The 18,146-nt window shown below is 43.6% G+C and overlaps 2 protein-coding genes across 6 annotated transcripts in view; one reads left to right on the top strand and one right to left on the bottom strand.

The window, feature by feature from the left end:
- Positions 1-240: 240 nt before the first annotated feature.
- On the top strand, positions 241-10,691 carry ebag9 (estrogen receptor binding site associated antigen 9). Its single transcript, XM_015949381.3, has 7 exons — positions 241-533; positions 692-785; positions 6,761-6,842; positions 6,969-7,124; positions 8,932-9,042; positions 9,355-9,446; positions 9,971-10,691. Exons 2-7 carry the CDS (start codon positions 703-705, stop codon positions 10,086-10,088), a joined length of 642 nt encoding a protein of 213 aa, XP_015804867.1. The 5' UTR covers positions 241-533; positions 692-702; the 3' UTR covers positions 10,089-10,691.
- Positions 10,692-15,447: 4,756 nt separating this feature from the next.
- The window catches only part of sybu (syntabulin (syntaxin-interacting)), a 12,018-nt gene continuing 9,319 nt past the window's right edge, over positions 15,448-18,146 (bottom strand). For all 5 annotated transcript variants that reach the window (XM_015949383.3, XM_054740581.2, XM_015949382.3 and 2 more), the window contains one exon: positions 15,448-16,755. In XM_015949383.3, the coding sequence (XP_015804869.1) occupies positions 15,579-16,755 (1,177 nt within the window). In that variant the 3' untranslated portion in view covers positions 15,448-15,578. The remainder of the gene's footprint in view (positions 16,756-18,146) is intronic.

The raw sequence follows: 18,146 nt of genomic DNA on the forward strand, positions 1-18,146 counted from the left end.
CCTGTGGTTTGGAGTTTGTATTTTGAAAGTGTGTAAATGTAGATTTTAAGTTGTCCAAAACACTAGTACAATCCTTTATTGTATGCGCATCAATTTGGTCTGTAGATTGATTTCATAGCATTCAATCTACAGTAATATGGATAAGGTTAACGTTTGTTTCCCACACAATTTAAGAAAAATGTTTCCGGTCAAAGTTTTCTAATTTCCGACAGCTCCTGAATGCTACATGATCATGTGACGCTTTCCTGTTCCTGCCAGCTCAGAAATGGCAGCCACGGGACCGATGTGTACGACGACACAATTTTAGAAGCTTTTGTTCAAAATAGATTTGTGTGAGATGGTTGCATACATGTGGTTTTGCTGTGACAAATGTAATAGTCTTCAGCGTCAATGTGTCGGTTGAGAAAAGTTTGTAATGGGTTCAGAAATATGTTTTCCAGTGGGCTAAGCTAGCAAGCAGCGTTTAGCAAATAAATGAACTTGATTCTTCTGAGTCGCAAGGAGAAAACATTTGTCCTTAGGCATCTTCCTAGGTGAGTATGTTGAGCACTGAAAATTATATGATAATGATACTTAAATGACATGACTTAAATGTGATGTAAACAATCCCTAGATTAGTCTTAGCATGATTTCAGGTAATGGAGCAAAACAAACAATGATATATTTTAAACGCTTTGTTTGTTTCCACCAGCTTAATCCATCATGGCCATTTCCCAGTTCCGTCTGTTCAAGATCTGCACATGTTTAGCCAGCATACTGTCATTTTTTAAAAGGTTGATATGCAGGTAAGAAACATTTTATTAACAAATACACGTTAATTCCTATATATATGTCGTGTTTTCTTCCTCTTGTCCTAATAAATGAGCAGCCAATATGTTTGAAATAATTTAGGATATGTAATTCTTTAATATCTGGACATCTGTGCATTTTTAGCTCAAAGATAATCAAACAAACATAAATGAAAGTGCTTACATTTGATAATTTTGGATGTTCTGCAGAATCAATCGCTTTATTTATAAAGCGCATTCCGCAACCCTGTCAGGAAGCCCAAGGCGCTGAACATGGTACAGTAGAAAGTTAAATATAGTGAATAAATCAGAAAATAAAAGCAATTCAAATTACAGATTACAAATTACAAAAAAAGATGAAACATTCTAGTACAGGACAAATGTGTAAAACAAGGGATTGAGTGAACCAATGAAAACTGTGAAATAAAATCAACATAAAAGAGGGCCAAATTCAGACACGTTCAGGAAACGCCAAGTGGAGGAGATGGGTTTTTAGGCGACTCTTGAAGACTGGCAGAGATGGGGACAGCCTAACTGAGGGTGGCAACTGGTTCCAGAGTGATGGTGCTAGGACTGAGAAAGCCCGGTGTCCGCGAGTACGACACCTAGAACGAGGGACAGCGAGCAGGCCTTGTTCAGAGGAGCGCAGAGCACATGATGAGGAATGTTTGTTCAGGAGTGTGGCTAGATAGGGGGGAGCACCACCCTGGAAGAAATTAAAACCAAAGACGAGGAGTTTGAAGTGTGAACGATAGCAAACCGGAAGCCAATGCAGGGAGGTCAGAACCGGACTGATGTGGTCCCGTTTCCTGGTCCCAGTCAGGAACCTGGCTGCACTGTTCTGCACAACCTGTAGGCGACGCAGTGATGACTGACACAACCTTGCATATAGAGAGTTGCAGTAATCAAGCCTAGAAATTACAAATGCATGCAGTACCCACTCCAGGTGGGCTCTTGACAGCATAGGCTTGATTTTTGCAAGGCGTCTCAGGTGAAAGAAACTGGACCGGATCACAGAGTTGATGTGAGCCTCAAATGTAAGTCCAGCATCAATTTTCACCCACAAACTGGTGACAACTGGTTTTGAGTAGGGAGAAATAGGGCCAAGATCAACATAACGACCCACATTCCTGCTGTTGGGGTGAAAAACAATGAGCACTGTCTTTCCCTCATTCAAGCCGGGCGTACAATGTGCGACTTTTTCACTCGCAGTGTTCAGCTTCAGCTCAAACTGTACGACTTCCTCGCAGAGCAGATCTCACGAGTCATGTGCTCACACTGCACGACGTCTGGTAGCAACACGTCGGACCTAAAAATATGCTAAAAATAGCAGTTTTTACTCAACACGTCAGACTTTTTTGTCTTGTTTTGCCTGTTGTCCTTCGGGAGTGCTGCAGGAGGACACACAGGGGTTTATGGGGGTTGGATGAGGAAAACGAAATAAAGTAAATCTGTGTTTTGTGATCAGTTTAATTTGACATGAACACGACAAACACGCTTTCTTGACAATCTTTGTGAGTAAAAAAACGTGTAGAAATTAAAACGAACAACGTGTGTTATTAGGGAAATAGCGAGTGAGCGGCATTGATGCAGGATTGTGCATGCGCCGTGAGCGGTTCTGATACTTTTTGGGTCGCAGCTGCTCGCAGCGCCGCTTCAACAGTGCGATACCCTCACGAGGGACGAGCAAAATATTAAAAACGCCAGAAGTCTGTGCGACCTTACGACTGCTGATCGGTAGCTGGTCACGTGGTGTTAATCGCCTCTCGTAACCCCCTGTACACTACACGACCGCTCGGCGCAAAACTCGCCCCGATGTCGTGGATTCTCGCACGACTGGAAAATCGGCTCAAAAAAGTGAAAAAGTCGCACAGTGTACGCCCGGCTTCAGATGCAGAACGTTGGCCATTAGCCAAGACTTCACCTCGTTAAGACAGGACACAAAGGACTGGATAGAGTGACCTTTCTCCTGACACAATGGAGAGTAAATCTGGCAATCGTCAGCATACAGATGGAATGATAGGCCATGTTTACGAAAGATTGACCCCAGAGGTAGCAGATAAATGGCAAACAAAAGAGGACCAAGGATCGATCCCTGCGGGACCCCCCAGCAGAGCCCCTCCCAAGAAGAAAAAACATCACCCAGTTTAACGCAGAATGTCCTGTTGTGGAGATATGATCTAAACCAGTCAAGAGCAGACCCTTTGATCCCAACCCATCGTTCCAAACGATCCAGTAGAATCGCGTGGTCAACTGTGTCGAAGGCTGCCGTCAGGTCTAACAACAGAAGCACCACAGATGTACCCTGATCTAGTGATAGATAGATGTCATTGACTATGTTTACATGCAGCCAATATCCGGGTTATGATCGGGTTAAGGTCGGTATTCGGGTTTCTGAGTTGATCAGAATAACCCGTTTACAAGCATAAATAGAAAGAGTTACCCCTAACTTGCATAACCCGATTTAAATGTGATTTGAAGTGGGGTAGCGTCAAGACGTATGGACTACGTCCGGACGCAATATGCCTCATTTCCGGTTCTTCTTGTTCTGGTATCCGTGAAAACAACAACATGTTTCCCAGTTCAGAAGAGATAGCGACCGCGTTTGTTTGCGCTTTAGTTTCTTCGTCACTCCAAAAGTGTGGTGCTGTGCTGCGACTCGCCATTTTGCTCCCAACTTGTTGTTTACTTCTGGTGTTCTGGCACATACAAGACGTCTCGCTACTCAAAAGACCCAAGATTACTTGCGAACAGAGCATGCACAGAACACACGCTTTGATGGGGATATCCCGATATGGGTTTACACGATCAAACATTCAGGTTAGAAAAAGGTTACCCCAGGTGTAGTAACCGAGTTTTTAAAAACCCGGTTATGAGCATATCCGGGTTTCTGGCTGTGTTTACAAGGACCTGCGGAACCGGGTTATTGTGAATATTCAGGTTTTAAAAGGGTTACTGGCTGCATGTAAACGCAGTGATTTAGGACCCTCAGTAGAGCCGACTCTGTGCTATGGCCAGACCTGAACCCTGGTTGGAAAACCTCAAACAGATCAGAGTCAGCTAAACGTGAGACCAGCTGCTGATAAACGACTTTCTCAAGCAGTTTTGATGTAAAAGGCAGGGTAGAGATAGGCCTGTAATTTGTGATCACAGAGACATCAGCACCAGGTTTCTTCAGGGTCGGCCGAATAACTGCTGCTTTCAAAGCAGCTGGGACAACACCTGTGCTGAGGCTCCCATTGATAATCTGACCAAGTGATGGGCCCAGACACGGAAAGGCAGCCTTCCAGAGGCGAGGCGGCAGAACGTCAAGTGGAGAGCCAGATGGCTTCTGCCTCGCAACTAGCTTACTCAGCTCAGAGTATGAAACAGTATTGAGGGAACTCAGGGTGGGTGGTGATGGAGGAACTGGAACAGGGTCAACAGAGTTACCAGAAATAGCTGCTCTAATGTCCGATACTTTATGAACAAAGAATTTGTGAAAAGCTTCAGAGTTTTTTACTTTTTACTGTGCCTTCCTGGAAAGCATCATGACCTTCTCCATCACTTGCTGGTTCTACTCCCTTAGCCTCCAGAACAGGAACAGACTGCAGCACACTGCATCAGTGTGTTCCAAAATCGTTGGCCTGCCTGTCAGAACTCTTGCTCAGGTTTTCTATCAACAAGTCCTGAGACAGGCAGCCAAAATCCTCCACAACCCCTCTCACATTCTTCACCCCGCATTTCAATGGCTCCCCTCTAGGCGACGCCTCCGCTGCATTTCCTGTAAGACTGAGAGGAGAAGAGCCACCTTTGTCCCCAAAGCCATTCTGCTCTTTAACTCCAGCAGATAAGATAAGACCATCCCCCGATAAACCCTCTCCTTGGGCTCTCCATATATTTAACTTTTATACAGACGACACTTTAGTCACTTGATTCACTTACTCAGTGTTTTTTTGCATATTTTACTGTTTTATCCATCTTCTTGCTGCTTTATTACTTCCTTATTGCCTATTTTTTCAATGTTTGTATGTCCAACATCATGCTGCTCTGCTGTTTGCCCCTCGGGGATAAATAAAGTTTTTCTGATTCTGAGTTTCCAGCAGCTGTAGGAGACATGGAGCTAGGCTCCTGATACATCAGAACAGAGTTTAGTGTTTTGTAGAGCATCTTGGGATTCTTGGAGTTTGTTTCAATGATGTCTGCAAAATAGGCCGTTCTGGCAGCCCTCACAGCATCCTGATAAGCAACCAGAGATGCACTGAACAACTCACGCGAGACCTGTAGGCCATCCTTTTTCCACTTTCTCTCAGAGGATCTACACGCCCGCCTACAAGCCCGTGTGACATCAGAGAGCCAAGGCTCCCTCCTAGGCTGAGACTTGCAAAGCTTGAGAGGGGCAACCACGTCCAGGACCTGATTACAAAGTAAATCAAAGTGTTCTGAATAGTGATCGATGTTCGATGGATCTGGGTTAAAGGTCCCTAACCTTACGGACATACAGTCCACAAACTTTGAAATAGTTTCTGCTTCCAGGGCTCTGAACCTAGTAGCTGGAGCTTCACACACAGGGACAGGACATGGCAACGTATCACTCACAGCCTTTCATAACATAATTCTAAACTAAGATAATCTTTTCTATAGCGGCTCCTGTTAAATCTTGAAATGAAGGTGATCTGTGGCTGCATGCATCACTTAAAACCTTGCATACGGTTGTCAGTCAGAGTAAGGACTTTCTACTAGGGTAGACAATATTTACCGTTTTTATACATCCGCATCAATCAATATTTGTCCTTAGTAAAGCCAATTTAAAGTCAGGCACATCCTCAGTCAGCCCGGTGCTGTTGCAGAATTTATTTTAAATTTATTTTTAAGTTCACTAATAAATAAAAACTAAATTAACTTTATTTAGGTGTCTGACTTAAACAATGAATAGTGCACAAAGTTAGGGTTTAACAGTCGGGTAAATTCAGAGTTCAAAAACTGGTTGTGCTTCAGAAATTTTGTGTGTTAACTGATGTTATTGGTGACATTTTAGCATGTAAATAGGACGGAAAACGTCTAGATGTCAGCAATAAAAATCGGGCCATGAAAATTTGCAGTAGACTGCTGACCACGTCTGCTATATATCAGCAATAGAAAACCCAATATCGGCCGGCCTCTGCTTTCTACTAGTAACACTTTATTTTCAGCTTAATATTTGTAAGATTCATTCATTCATTTAAGTGATTTGGAACAGGGGAGGGTGTGCAGAGATGGGAGGAGACATGTTCCAATCTAGGGACAAACTCCCCTCTGCCCAAAGTGAAGCCGCTAGGGACTGGATCCAAAAAGGATCAAGTTCCCATTAACTCCCATGTTAAAAAATGGCTTGCTAGTGGCACGACCCCCTGCTTGCTCCAGGAAAGGCCTCGGCCTCATATCGGAGTCACTCAGTCGCGGTTTTCTGTCACCAGCCAACCTCCGTTAGCTTCAGTTAGCTCGTAGCTACATTGGCTCAGAGTTTGTTGGGTGTCAGTCATCTGCCCCACCCTCGCATCTCCACTCTCAGCTCCATTTTTCTATTTTGCAAGAGTGAAGAGATGAGTGATGCAGCCAAAATGGTGGTGGGAACCGCCCACTGTTTTTTTTTTTTTTTTCAGAAACCTACGGGTGACTGTGTAGAGTGTTGGTCATTGGTGGACATTTTTGTTATGGCTTGTCATCTCTACTGATCATCACTGAAAAATAAAACAAGCATTCCACAAAAATTGATATAAAATGTTATTGGGGTTGTTTACATTTGCTTTATTTCTCTTTAATGGTATACTGAAACAAATATGAAATCACTCTCAATGTTATGGTCATAAGTGCATGAACTCCAAACCAAATTTCCAGAACTTGTCTTGGACAAAACGTATTTACCAGCATGTACTGAAGCACAGTGTTGTTGGTGTTTGGTAACAGCTGTCTGCTGCTTTAACGTTTAATGAATGTCTGGATGTTTGATACAGGAGCGGAAGAGGCCGCAAGCTCAGCGGTGACCAAATAACTCTCCCAACAACAGTGGATTTTTCATCGTCTTTACCAAAACAGGTTGGTAGAACAACTGCCTTGAGATGTTCAGGGACAGCAGATAAAAACCCATAAACCACACTTGAAAGCGTTTGTTGTTCTCCATAATTAAAATCAAAGTCCTGTTTTCTATGTGAATGTTCACAGCCAGAGATTGAAGAGTGGAGCTCCTGGGATGAAGAGGCTCCGACGAGTATTAAGATTGAAGGTGGAAACGGAAACGTCCCCCCCCCTCCCGACGATGCAGACGAAGAGCCGGATTACTTTAAAGACATGGCTCCTATGATCAGGAAAACACAGAAGGTGAGTTGTGTTGGGGCTAAGAGTTTAAAGTCGATAAAATAGATGGAAAAACACTCAAATCATTTCAAACAGGAGGCAAAAGTTTATGAATAAATTCTTCTAGTTGTTTAATCAGTGCAACACATCTTAGTGTTTCTGTAATTCTTTGTTTACACTCTTAAGTCTCATAAATATTTAAGTGATAATCTTTTTGCCAAATTAACAGATAGTTGTGTGACCCCATTGGCTGATTGGAACAAGCTTTATTTTATTTTTTCAACAAAACATTATCACCATAAGCAACAGATGCAGTATACATAAGGCTTCTAGCCAGAGGCTAATTTGCTACCCTTTCCCCGGTTAGGCATTTATATGTAAACAGAATTAAAATAACAGATCTATAAATACAGTGCGGTTGCAAGTTACACTAATAACGTACCTAAAGACTAGGGCTGTCACGGTAACCGCAAAAATGAAATATCGCAATATGAAGAAGCCCACCGCGCTGCATCATGGGCCACCGCGATTACTGAACTTGGTTCAACTCAATGATGCATGTTGAGAAGGATGGCTGCGCTGGTATCAAAACGAAACGTTGCTTCGCTCCTTTGGGAGCACTTTGGTTTTCAGTACGTCAGCTGCTGCGCAGCCAGAGTCCTTGGCCGACACAGAGCTGCCACCAGCGGCAAAAAAATAATAATAAACGCTCTTGAGACCTGCTGAAGTCCCGGACAAGCACTGCTTCTGCAACCGTCCCGAAGAGAGTTTGAGCCGAGGAGCTCACTCGCTACCTGCAGGAGGAATGCATCCACCCAAAGAAACCCCCCTGACATGGTGGAGCAACAACCGGGAGAGATTCCCTTTGCTCGCCAATCGCACGCAAGTACGTGTGCGTTAGTGCAACGAGCGCACCATCCGAGAGGGTTTTCAGTGTTGCTGGAAATGTTGCCACCCCTCTCAGATCCTCTCTCAAACCGTATATGGTTAACATGCTGGTTTTCCTTGTGGGTAACAAGGACGTGACCGAGCTATAAATCACCGTCATTCATGTGTGAAAGTGAAATGATAGTGCCCCGTGCCCGGTACATGTAATTTTTTATGCTTGATTTTAAACAACTAAACACAATGGGGACTTGTTTCTTATTTGTTAGATGCTGCAGCCAAATTTGCATTTAAAAGTTTAACCTTCTCCTGAATTTTGTTGTTTTCAAGTTCAGTCGGACTCCGACTGTCGGAGAAACAAACGTTACTGCGATCTGTGTTGTTACTGCCCTTTGATCTGCATTCAGTAAAGTGTTATTAAAGAAGGCACGGCAATTTTTAACCTTTTTTAAATGTGTAAACATTATTGTTTAGATAGTACTGCGATACAAAAAAAAGTGCTGCAATAATATCGCACACCGCAATATTAAGCCACCCTGAATCACCGCAGGGGGAATTCCTCAACCGCGACAGCCCTACTAAAAACGACATAAAAGTACCCAAAAACGACATATTCAGATTAAATTTCAATCTTCAGTGTTGTTCTTTCAACCAGTGCTTCAGTATTTTTTGTAAAAAGCCTGAAGTCTGTCAGGTAACGCGTTCCATAACTGTGACCCTTTGACTGAATTGTCTGACATCTTTTGACCCTGCAGTTCCCACTGACCCCAGCTCTTGTTCTCACCCCTGCACTGTTGTATTTTTCTATTTACTGACTGATTACTTCAGGAGCACTTAACCTCATCATCCTTTTGCTTGGCCCGCCTTCTCATTTTTTATGTCTATGTATAAAATATAACGTTAGATTTGAGCTTCTTTTCTTTTTTCCATAATTTCTCCCTTGAAGATTGTTCTGAAAAAGAGGGAACCCCTGAACTACCTGGTGCCCGACGGCTCAGCAGGATTCTCCAGCAGGCTGGCAGCCTCTCAGGATCTGATGGCCTTCAGCCCACCTTCAGTGAGTTAGTTTTACTCTCAAATATCCACCATTCCCCTCAAACCCACAATACCCTTTTCTGTAGAGTTGTTTAGAACAAAATACACTCTTGATAATATCTGACATTTATTCAGCTAATGTCATGTAGTAACGTATGTAAATTAAATCAAAGCCAGAAAACTCACGGTACTCAGAACAATGTTGATTATACTTTACTCAGAGTCAAACTATTTACAGCCAGACATTTAAAGTAATGAAATAAAGTGGTGCGCTACCTGATTTGTGGTTCCTGTATAATTATTACAGTCTCAGCAGCATCCTTTGTTTTCTCAGGCTGAACTGGGAGAGATGGAAAACTGGCAGGAGGACACAAACGCTTGGGAGGACGAGTCAGACGCTGCTTGGGAGGCAGAGGAGGTGCTCAGGTAAAGGTTCAACATTTTTTTTTTATTGGTTTTGTTCAAGATGATGTGATTAACTTTCTTTCATTTGGTGGTGATTTTGCAATAAAACTGGATCGTTTTTTAATTCTGCTGAAAGTAAAGTTTTAAAAGATAAACTAGCCGGAATAAATTAGATTCATGTTGTTTAAAAACATGGGAGGAGTGTTGGCTTTGTGGGTTTGGTCACAAAATTACTCACTTTCACAATTACAGTTATGTACTCAAGGAGTCTGTCTCAAGTGTCATTTAAAAGAAGAAAATATGCATATCAGTGCAGTTAGGTTCAGCTGGTGTATATGTGCATGTGTGACTGACCAGTGAAGAGAGGTTGTTCCAACAGCCTGAGGTGCTGTGTGTTAATGTGTAGAAGCACTTCATGGCCAGCAGGTGTCGCTGTGCTCCACCATTCCATTTTGGATCAATGGAACTTGTACTGGCTGATTTGGCTTCAGTTCAAACACTTGGTCTTGAAACGGGCTTCATGTTTGTCTTGTTGTTTTTAACAGGCAGCAAAAGATGGCCGAGCGAGCGAAGCGGTTCATGGAGCAGCAGAAGAAGAAGATGGAGAAAGAGGCTCAGAGAATGCTTAAGAAGGAGCAAAAGATAGCGGTCAAGCTCTCGTAACATTTTAAAATGCTCAGTTTTGAGCCTAAAGGATCGGGGCTGGGAGCAAAGACACTAAATCTATCTTCACCCTCTTTGAAGTCAAACTAGCAGGATTATCATCTGTTTGTGTCATCAGGTTCCACCAGCAGTTCTGTTCCCCGGCAGCAGTCTTTCAGAGCACACAGCGCTCTCGTTGGACTGACTGGCTTCAGTAGTTATTAAGGTCCGTTTCATCCTGGCATCAAGGTTAGGCTCACACTAGAAGGCCTCGTGGATTCTGACTGACTCAAGTCGGTATTAAATGTTCTTTTCCACCAACATTTGTAAATAAACCAGCATCTACCTTCTGAAGCTCAGATAAGGAGTTCAGTTGCCTTTATTTGGCCACTAATGGCCTCTGATGAAACAGGAGTGTAATTTATTTTATGCATCACAGTTTATCAGTGACATCCTCTGGCCTGATAATTCATGTGTTTTTATATTGAAGTCTATTGCTTTGGTAACGTTTTGCTTGATAAATCTGCTACAAACTCTTTAGCTACACTGGAAATTGTAATCAAAATGATGACTGGGAGTTTTTAAACCAAGTGTAAAATAAACTATAATCTAGCCCACCTGTGACTTACAGCTGCAGGTTCCTATGGTAACCTCTCAGCAACCATTTTATCATTCTTTCATTCAACCATGTCATTCTGTTACGATTGAAGAGAACTATCCAGTAACCGGTCCATCAGTTGTTCTCTGGTGGGGAGAAGTTTAGCTCTTTTCTGTAAAGTGATCGATCCACAGGAAATCACATTTTCACCAACCAGGATGGATAAACTCCAATCAGAACAGGGAAAGGGCCACTTCATGGACGTGTTTTACTAGGATTTATTTTTCTGGGCTTTTTTATGTCAGGATGTGATGAAAATGGAAAATTTCCTGTTGCCACGGAAACATTATCTGGTGAAACTGGAACATGTTGACTTATTTTAGACCACGGATTAAATCAAAGTGATGCTTAAACCTTCTGCAGGTCTCCAGATGCTCTTCTTTGTAGAACAATTTGATGAAAACTCAAAGGTACCGGTTTAACCTCAAAGGTGACGTGATGATTGGCCAAAAGGAACTTGTGACAGAGGTGTTCTTTTTAAGGGAAGTGAGCAAAAAGTAGATTTTTGTATTCGCATGTTCCTTATTTTAAATAAAATTTTACACACACACACACACCCTTTGATCCCCCCCATCCACTGTGTCATCATGTTTAAACCAAGCACACATTGATACATGAGCGGTCATGCTCTGTGCAGAAGTGACCGATAGTATTTCTGCTGTACTGGCCCTTAACTGGTTTTTAACAAAACATTTGATTCATTGCCTTTATAAGTGTTATTCTGTATAAGCTGTACATGCTATTAAAGAGCTTCCTGAGCAGCCTCTGTTCAGAGAAACAGCTTTCATGTCCTCTGATACGCTAAAGTGCTCAGACATTACCAGTCTGTTTCTAATGACTACAGATCTAGTATTACTAAAGTCAGTTTTAAATGAGATGGTTATTCTTACAGAAACTTTGTTAAAATTCCTGCCAGATCTCACCCCTGGATCAGATGACATGGCTGCTGATAGAAATAAACTGAGGAGAATAGTCCTAGGGTTGGGCATCGATTGGAACCGGTTCCCGGAATCGCTCAAAGTTTTTTATTTCGATTCCTAGAATGCCGACGGAAGAGGAGTCCGCGGCCGATCTCCGTGAAAAATAAAAGTGATCAATGCTTTTCAGAGCTGATCACACCAGCTGTCTGTGCAGCACCGAGCCCCCCTCCACCTGGTGCACACCGGCCAAATATAAACAAACGCATCTGTCGAACTTTTACTCCATAACGTAAACTTTAACTCCTGCAGCATAGAGGAAACTTGTTAAAAGATGTCAACACGGTGGATTTAATAGAAGCTGTAAAGAACAAATTCTGGATGGTGTGAGGTGAGATTGTCTCAGTGCAGAAATTAAAACACACACGGAGCGTCAGAAGGCTGAACAATAACCTGTAGAATAATTAGTCATCATGGTAGAGCAGCTTCTCTGTGGTGGACCACACCAGCTTCTGCCACCATAAATAATTATAACAATAATAAATGACACACAGTTGTGAACAGTTCATTTCCTTTCTGAACTATTTCTGTTGAGAGTTTTAATGTTTAAATCTGTTAGATTGTAAACTTGTATTTAGACTGATATATTTCAAATGTTTCTTTTAATTTTGATGATTATAACTGACAACTAATGAATCCCAAATTCAGTTTCTCAGAATCGTGGAGGAGTATCAAGTATCTCAGGGTCTTGTTCACTAGTGAGGGAGGGAGCAGGAGATCGACAGGCGGATTGGGGCAGAGTCTGCAGTGATGCGGACGCTGCACCGGTCTGTTGTGGTAAAGAAGCAGCTGAGCCGGAGAGCAAGGCTCTTGATTTACTAGTCGATCTACCGCACAGTCCTCACCTGTGGTCATAAGTTTTGGGTAATGACAGAAAGAACAAGATCGCGGATACAAGCGGCCGAAAAGAGTTGTCTCCACGGGGTGTCTGAGTTCAGCCTTAGGGATAGGGTGAGGAGCTCGCACATTCAGGAGAGACTTGGAGTAGAGCCGCTGCTCCACCATATTGAGAGGACTCAATAGAGGTGGTTTGGGCAACTTGTTAGGATGCCTACTGGATGTCTCCCGATGGAGGTGTTTCCGGGCATGTCCTGTCGGCAGGAGGCCCCCTGGTCGATCCAGGACACATTGGAGAAATTACATCTCCGAACTGGACCAGGAATGTCTTGGGGTCCTAGAGGAGGAGCTGGTGGAAGTGGCCGGGGAGAGAACAATCTAGAACTTCCTAGTTGGGATGCTGCCCCCGCAACCCGGACCCGGATAGGCGGGAGAAGATGAGACAAGTATCTCAGAATATTAGAACCTTTTGAAAAGGTTCAGCATTGAAGACCCCTGGTGCCACACTAATTAACTCAAAAGCATTTAAAAGGTCACAGTCTAGTTCTGTAGGCTGCACAACCACTGACACCTTGCACAAAGAGGGCAAGACAACAGGTCACTGCTAAAGAGGCTGTTCACAGAGCTCTGTGTCCAAGCACATTAAGAGAGGCAAAGGGAAGGACAAAATATCATAGAAAAATGTGTACAAATAATCAAGATAACTGCACCCTGAAGAAGATTGTGAAACAAAACCCATTCCAAAATGTGGGGAGATTCACAAAGAGTGGACTGCAGCTAGAGTCAGTGCTTCAAAAACCACCACACACAGCCACATGCAAGATATGAGTTTCAGCTGTTGCATTCTTGTGTCAAGTCACTTATGAACAAGAGACAGCGTCAGAAGCATCTCACCTGGGCTAAAGACAAAAAGGACTGGACTGCTGCTGAGTGGTCCATAGTTATGATCTCTGATGAAAGTAAATTTAGCATTTCCTTTGGAAATCAAGGTCCCAGAGTCTGGAGGAAGACAGGAGAGACACAGAATCCACGTTGCTTGAGGTCCAGTGTAAAGTTTCCACAGTCAGTGATGGTTTGGGGTGCCATGTCATCTTCTGATGTTGGTCCATTGTGTTTTCTGGGGTCCAATGTCAACGCAGCTTTCCACCAGGACGTTTTAGAGCACTTCATGCTTCCTGCTGCTGACCAACTTTATAGAGATGCAGATTTAATTTTCCAACAGGACTTGGCACCTGCACACAATGTTAAAGCTACCAGTACCTGGTTTAAGGACCATGGTGACCTTAACCCTATATAAACTCTATGAGGTATTTTAAAGAGAAAGTCAAACCGAAACATTTAGAAGAGCTGAAAGCCACGATCAGAGCAACGTGGGCTCTCATTACACCTGAGCAGTGCCACAGGCTGATCTAGACTCCATGCCACGCCGCATTGCTGCAGTAATCCAAGCCAAAGGAGGCCCAACTACATATTGAATGCTGTACATGTTGATACTTTTCAGTTGGCCAGCATTACTAAAATTCATTCTGCATTGGCCTTAACATTCCTTTATTCCGAGATACTGAATTTGGGGTTTTCATTAGTTGTCAGTTATAATCAGAATTAAAGAAGTAAACATAAGAAATGTATCAGTCTGTGTGTAATGAATGAACCTAATATACGAGTTCACTTTTTGAATGGAATTACTGAAATAAATAATCTTTGTCATATTCTAATTTCATGATTAGCACATACCAATTACAATATTTCTAACACCACTGGCAGGACATGCAGGCATCATACTGGTAATCATTCCAACCAGTCACCCCCCCATGCCAGCAGCATCTCTGCACTTCTCAAAAATCTGAACTATCTTCATACTAGAGCTAATGACACAACATGAGGTCCGACATCAAGCTGTCTTGTAATCCACCTTTATACATGACATTCATTTAACCCCTGCTGTTGTGATGCCACTCCCATCTGGGTATGGGGACACTGACCCACTTGCACAAGAAAGACAAACCCGCTCATCAGTAACGAAGGGAATAAATCTTGAGGTTGCGGTTCTGATTGTTAGAGCTACGGCATTCATCCCATCAGTTCTGCTCATTCGTTTAATCCTGCCTTGATGAGGGGATTACACCATCTGACGGCTCATTTTTTATGCCTTTAAGAGTTAAGAGGCAGTGGTTATGCAACTCTAGATTACCACAGTGGAAATGAAGTCAGAGGAAAGGCGTTTCTTCTTTTAGAATCAACACTTCTGGATCAAATGCACTCAACATTTTCAGCTCCACGGCTCAGGGGAAGCCTGAAAACTCCTGAGGCTTTTACTCATATGACATAACTTCATCGCACTTGGGTTCAGAATAGATCTTTCCTCTCCTCCAACGACCGTTTCACTTGTTCCTGATTTGAGATTCAATTTTCTTACATTTTGAACTAAGCTCTTACATAAGTGAACATTTAAAGCTTCTGTATCAAAGACAAAACAAGTCCAAACATGTTCTCAATTCTCATGCTTTAATAGTAAAGATACATCTGATGTAAACCACCGGTATTGCACATTGTTCAGGCACAAGTCTCAGCTGCTGTGATACATCAAAGGTTTTTATCAACAATACAGGCTGGTCTAAGTAAAGCTCTACTCCCAGAAAAGAGGAGGGGTTGGGGGGGGGGGGGGGGGGGGAGACTCAACAGTGAACTCGCATTAAAGCTTTGGCTGAAGGTTTAAGGTTTGTTTATGAACAGAAAGAATCCAAACAATGTGTCCATCAGTCTTTCGCCTCCTAAACGAAAACAGGTTGAAGTGAACTTAACACATTTACAGACATCACAGGACAACAACACATAACCATCTACCCAGATGATCTGCTTAGAAATCAAATACAGACATTTTCACCAACTGAAACCATATGTGCAAAAATAACGGTGCTGGAACCAAAGTGGCTGCATTGACCTGATTAAGTGCAGAACAAAAAACAACCCATAATGCTCTTGCAAATAGGCTTAAGTGCATTTATTTCAGTTGGGCATTTGCATGCGAGTTGAAAGCCATTATGCATCCGACCGGTGGGCGACGTGACGAAGAGAGTGCAATCTCATGACGCAACAGCCTCTGATCAGAGCAGCGATGTTGTCCACTGGAGTGCTTCCATCCACGCCGTGTCGAGAGTACAGCCAGGCCACCGTGGGCAGCACTGGGGCCGCCACCGCGACCAGATCTATCAGGAAACTGTTGATCCAGTAACGCTTGTCCACCACATCGAGTCTAGGAGACGTTCGAGGCTTCTCCTCGTGGATGCCAATGTCCAGCTCCTCCATGAAGGCATGGCTCTTTGTAGGCTTTGAGCAGCATGTGTCAGAATCTGTGGAAGCGTCAGGACTGGTGAGATGCGTACTGGGCCGGGCGGGTTCTGAGACGGCCTTATTGGCAGTGGTAGCAGAAGTGTGTAGGTCCGGGTAATTGAGGAGGCTGATGGGGGCAGACTGAGCTGCATCTTTAAGTGAAGCCCCGTGGAACTTGAGTAGCTGAAGAAGTAGGTTCTGTAGGTCCTGGGATACAGGTTCTGGGTCGGTCTGGATCTCCTTTTCTTCTCTGCTCTGCTGGGAAAGAGTGTTTGAAGAAATTGTGATTGTGCTTGAAAGTAAATTTGGTGGAGCTTCACAAGATGCATGAGCCAGCTGTCCCTTGTCTGAGCGAGCAGACACCTCGAATCCACACTCTGACACGGCTTCTGGCTTGCTGCTCAAGTCCTGGCTGAAATCCACTGCAGTGGACATGAAGACCTGCTCAAAAATGTCTGTTCTGTTGGCCAGCTCGTCATTTACCAGCAGCCCACTGTCTGCCATTGCCTCTGCTCCTTGGTGTCCCAGCTCCATCCCACCTTCTTCCTCCCTAATCAGCTTTTTCCCACCCCCCTCAGAGGTGTCGCACATGAAATCCAAGGCGTTTTCATCGGGGAGGGTAGACCCACTCTGGGCAAGCTCCATGCTATGCAGCAGGGACTCCAACTTCCTGTTCTGAATATTTATATCAATAAAGTACTTCTGTATTCCCTTGTCTTTCTCCATTAGGCTGCTCTTCATGGTCTCCACCACCTGACGTAGCTGTTTGATCTCTTTGCGGGCTTCTTTGAGGGACAGCTGAGCTTCCACTCTGTGACATTCCTCCTCAATCCAGTCTTCCCTCATTCTGCCAAGCTGGGCTTTAAGCTCCTCAATCTCAGTCTCTCTAAAACATAAGAAGAGCTACAATCATTTAAGGTTCAGCTTACATTTTTTTTTTATCTTCCAGGAAAAATCTCTAAGGTGCAGCCCAAAATGTTTTTCTGGAGTATTTTGCCATGTTGCTTAAAAAGCTCTTCACTTTCTGATGGCAGCCAATTAAATTCAATGTTTTGTCCAAAAAATAAAACAAATCATGCGTACTTCATTCGAAGCTGCTGAACAGGAACTGAAGCCAGAGCCGGGCTGCCTAACAATCACAAAGTTATGTGTTGTTTGCCAACTTCCCATAAGGAGTTGTTTTACATGTTCTGTTGAGTCTGGTTCTGTTAACAGTTTAGGTGATGGAGCTGTTGTCTGTGAATGCAGCTTGTATTTTTTGGTTGGTAGAGCGTGTGTGCGTGTGTGTGCGCATGCGTGTGTGTGTGGAGCTGGCACAGTCGGGAGGAGAATACAAGTAGAGGTTTTGAAGTTAGGAATAAACTAAAAATGCTAAAAACTGCCTACTTTTTCATGATGACATTCCAATTAGCTAGCATTCTAAACTGTTGCGTTACATTAGGAATTATGGTGGAAAAGGTGTCAACAAGTCAACAACAACAGTGAACCCTCGGGAATAAGTGTTCCTGTGTTCTGGAGGTGCAGCTTAGGGTAGGAAGTCTAGAGGACGGCGGTTAGACCTTTGAATTGTATTTTCAAGAAGTAGCTAAATCCAAGACCATGGTCTTGAGTCGGAAAAAGGTAGAATGCCTTCTCCAGGTCAGAGACGAGGTCCTGCCTCAAGTGGAGGAGTTTAAGTATTTCTGGGTCTTGTTCTTGAGTGAGGGAAAGCTGGAGCACGAGAGCGACAGTCTTATTGGTGCTGCTTCTGTATCGGTTTGTCGTGGTGAAGCGAGAGCTGAGCTGGAAGGCAAAACTCTCCATTTACCAGTCAGTCTACATTCCAGAGGAGCCGGTTGAGGTGGCTCAGGGACCAGGTTAGGAGATCTCTTGGATGCCCCCCCCAGTGAGGTTTTCCAGACACGTCCAACTGGGAGGAGATTTAAAGGAGGACCTAGAACACGCTGGAGGGTCTATGCTTTTTGGGGTTCTTGGGAGAGGGAAGTCTGGGTCTTTCTGCTTGGGCTGCTTCGCCCGCAACTCGACCCCGCATAAGCAGACCAGAATGGATGGATGGATAGCTACTTGAACCGAAAGGAAAGCATCTCATGCTGTACCTTTAAATGGTATTTAGACAAACGTGATTGAAAATGCATTTTTTGGTAAAAATGAACTCCTAATCAAAGACTTTCGAAGCGGTGATCTCATGAAGTCAGAAAATTTAGAGCTAGCCATGACAGCCTTTGTGAAAATCCACCAAAGTGACTTTGTGCTCATTTTAAAAACGTCTCACGGTCC

This window comes from Nothobranchius furzeri, chromosome 5 (assembly GCF_043380555.1).
Source record: "Nothobranchius furzeri strain GRZ-AD chromosome 5, NfurGRZ-RIMD1, whole genome shotgun sequence".
Lineage (NCBI taxonomy): Eukaryota > Metazoa > Chordata > Actinopteri > Cyprinodontiformes > Nothobranchiidae > Nothobranchius > Nothobranchius furzeri.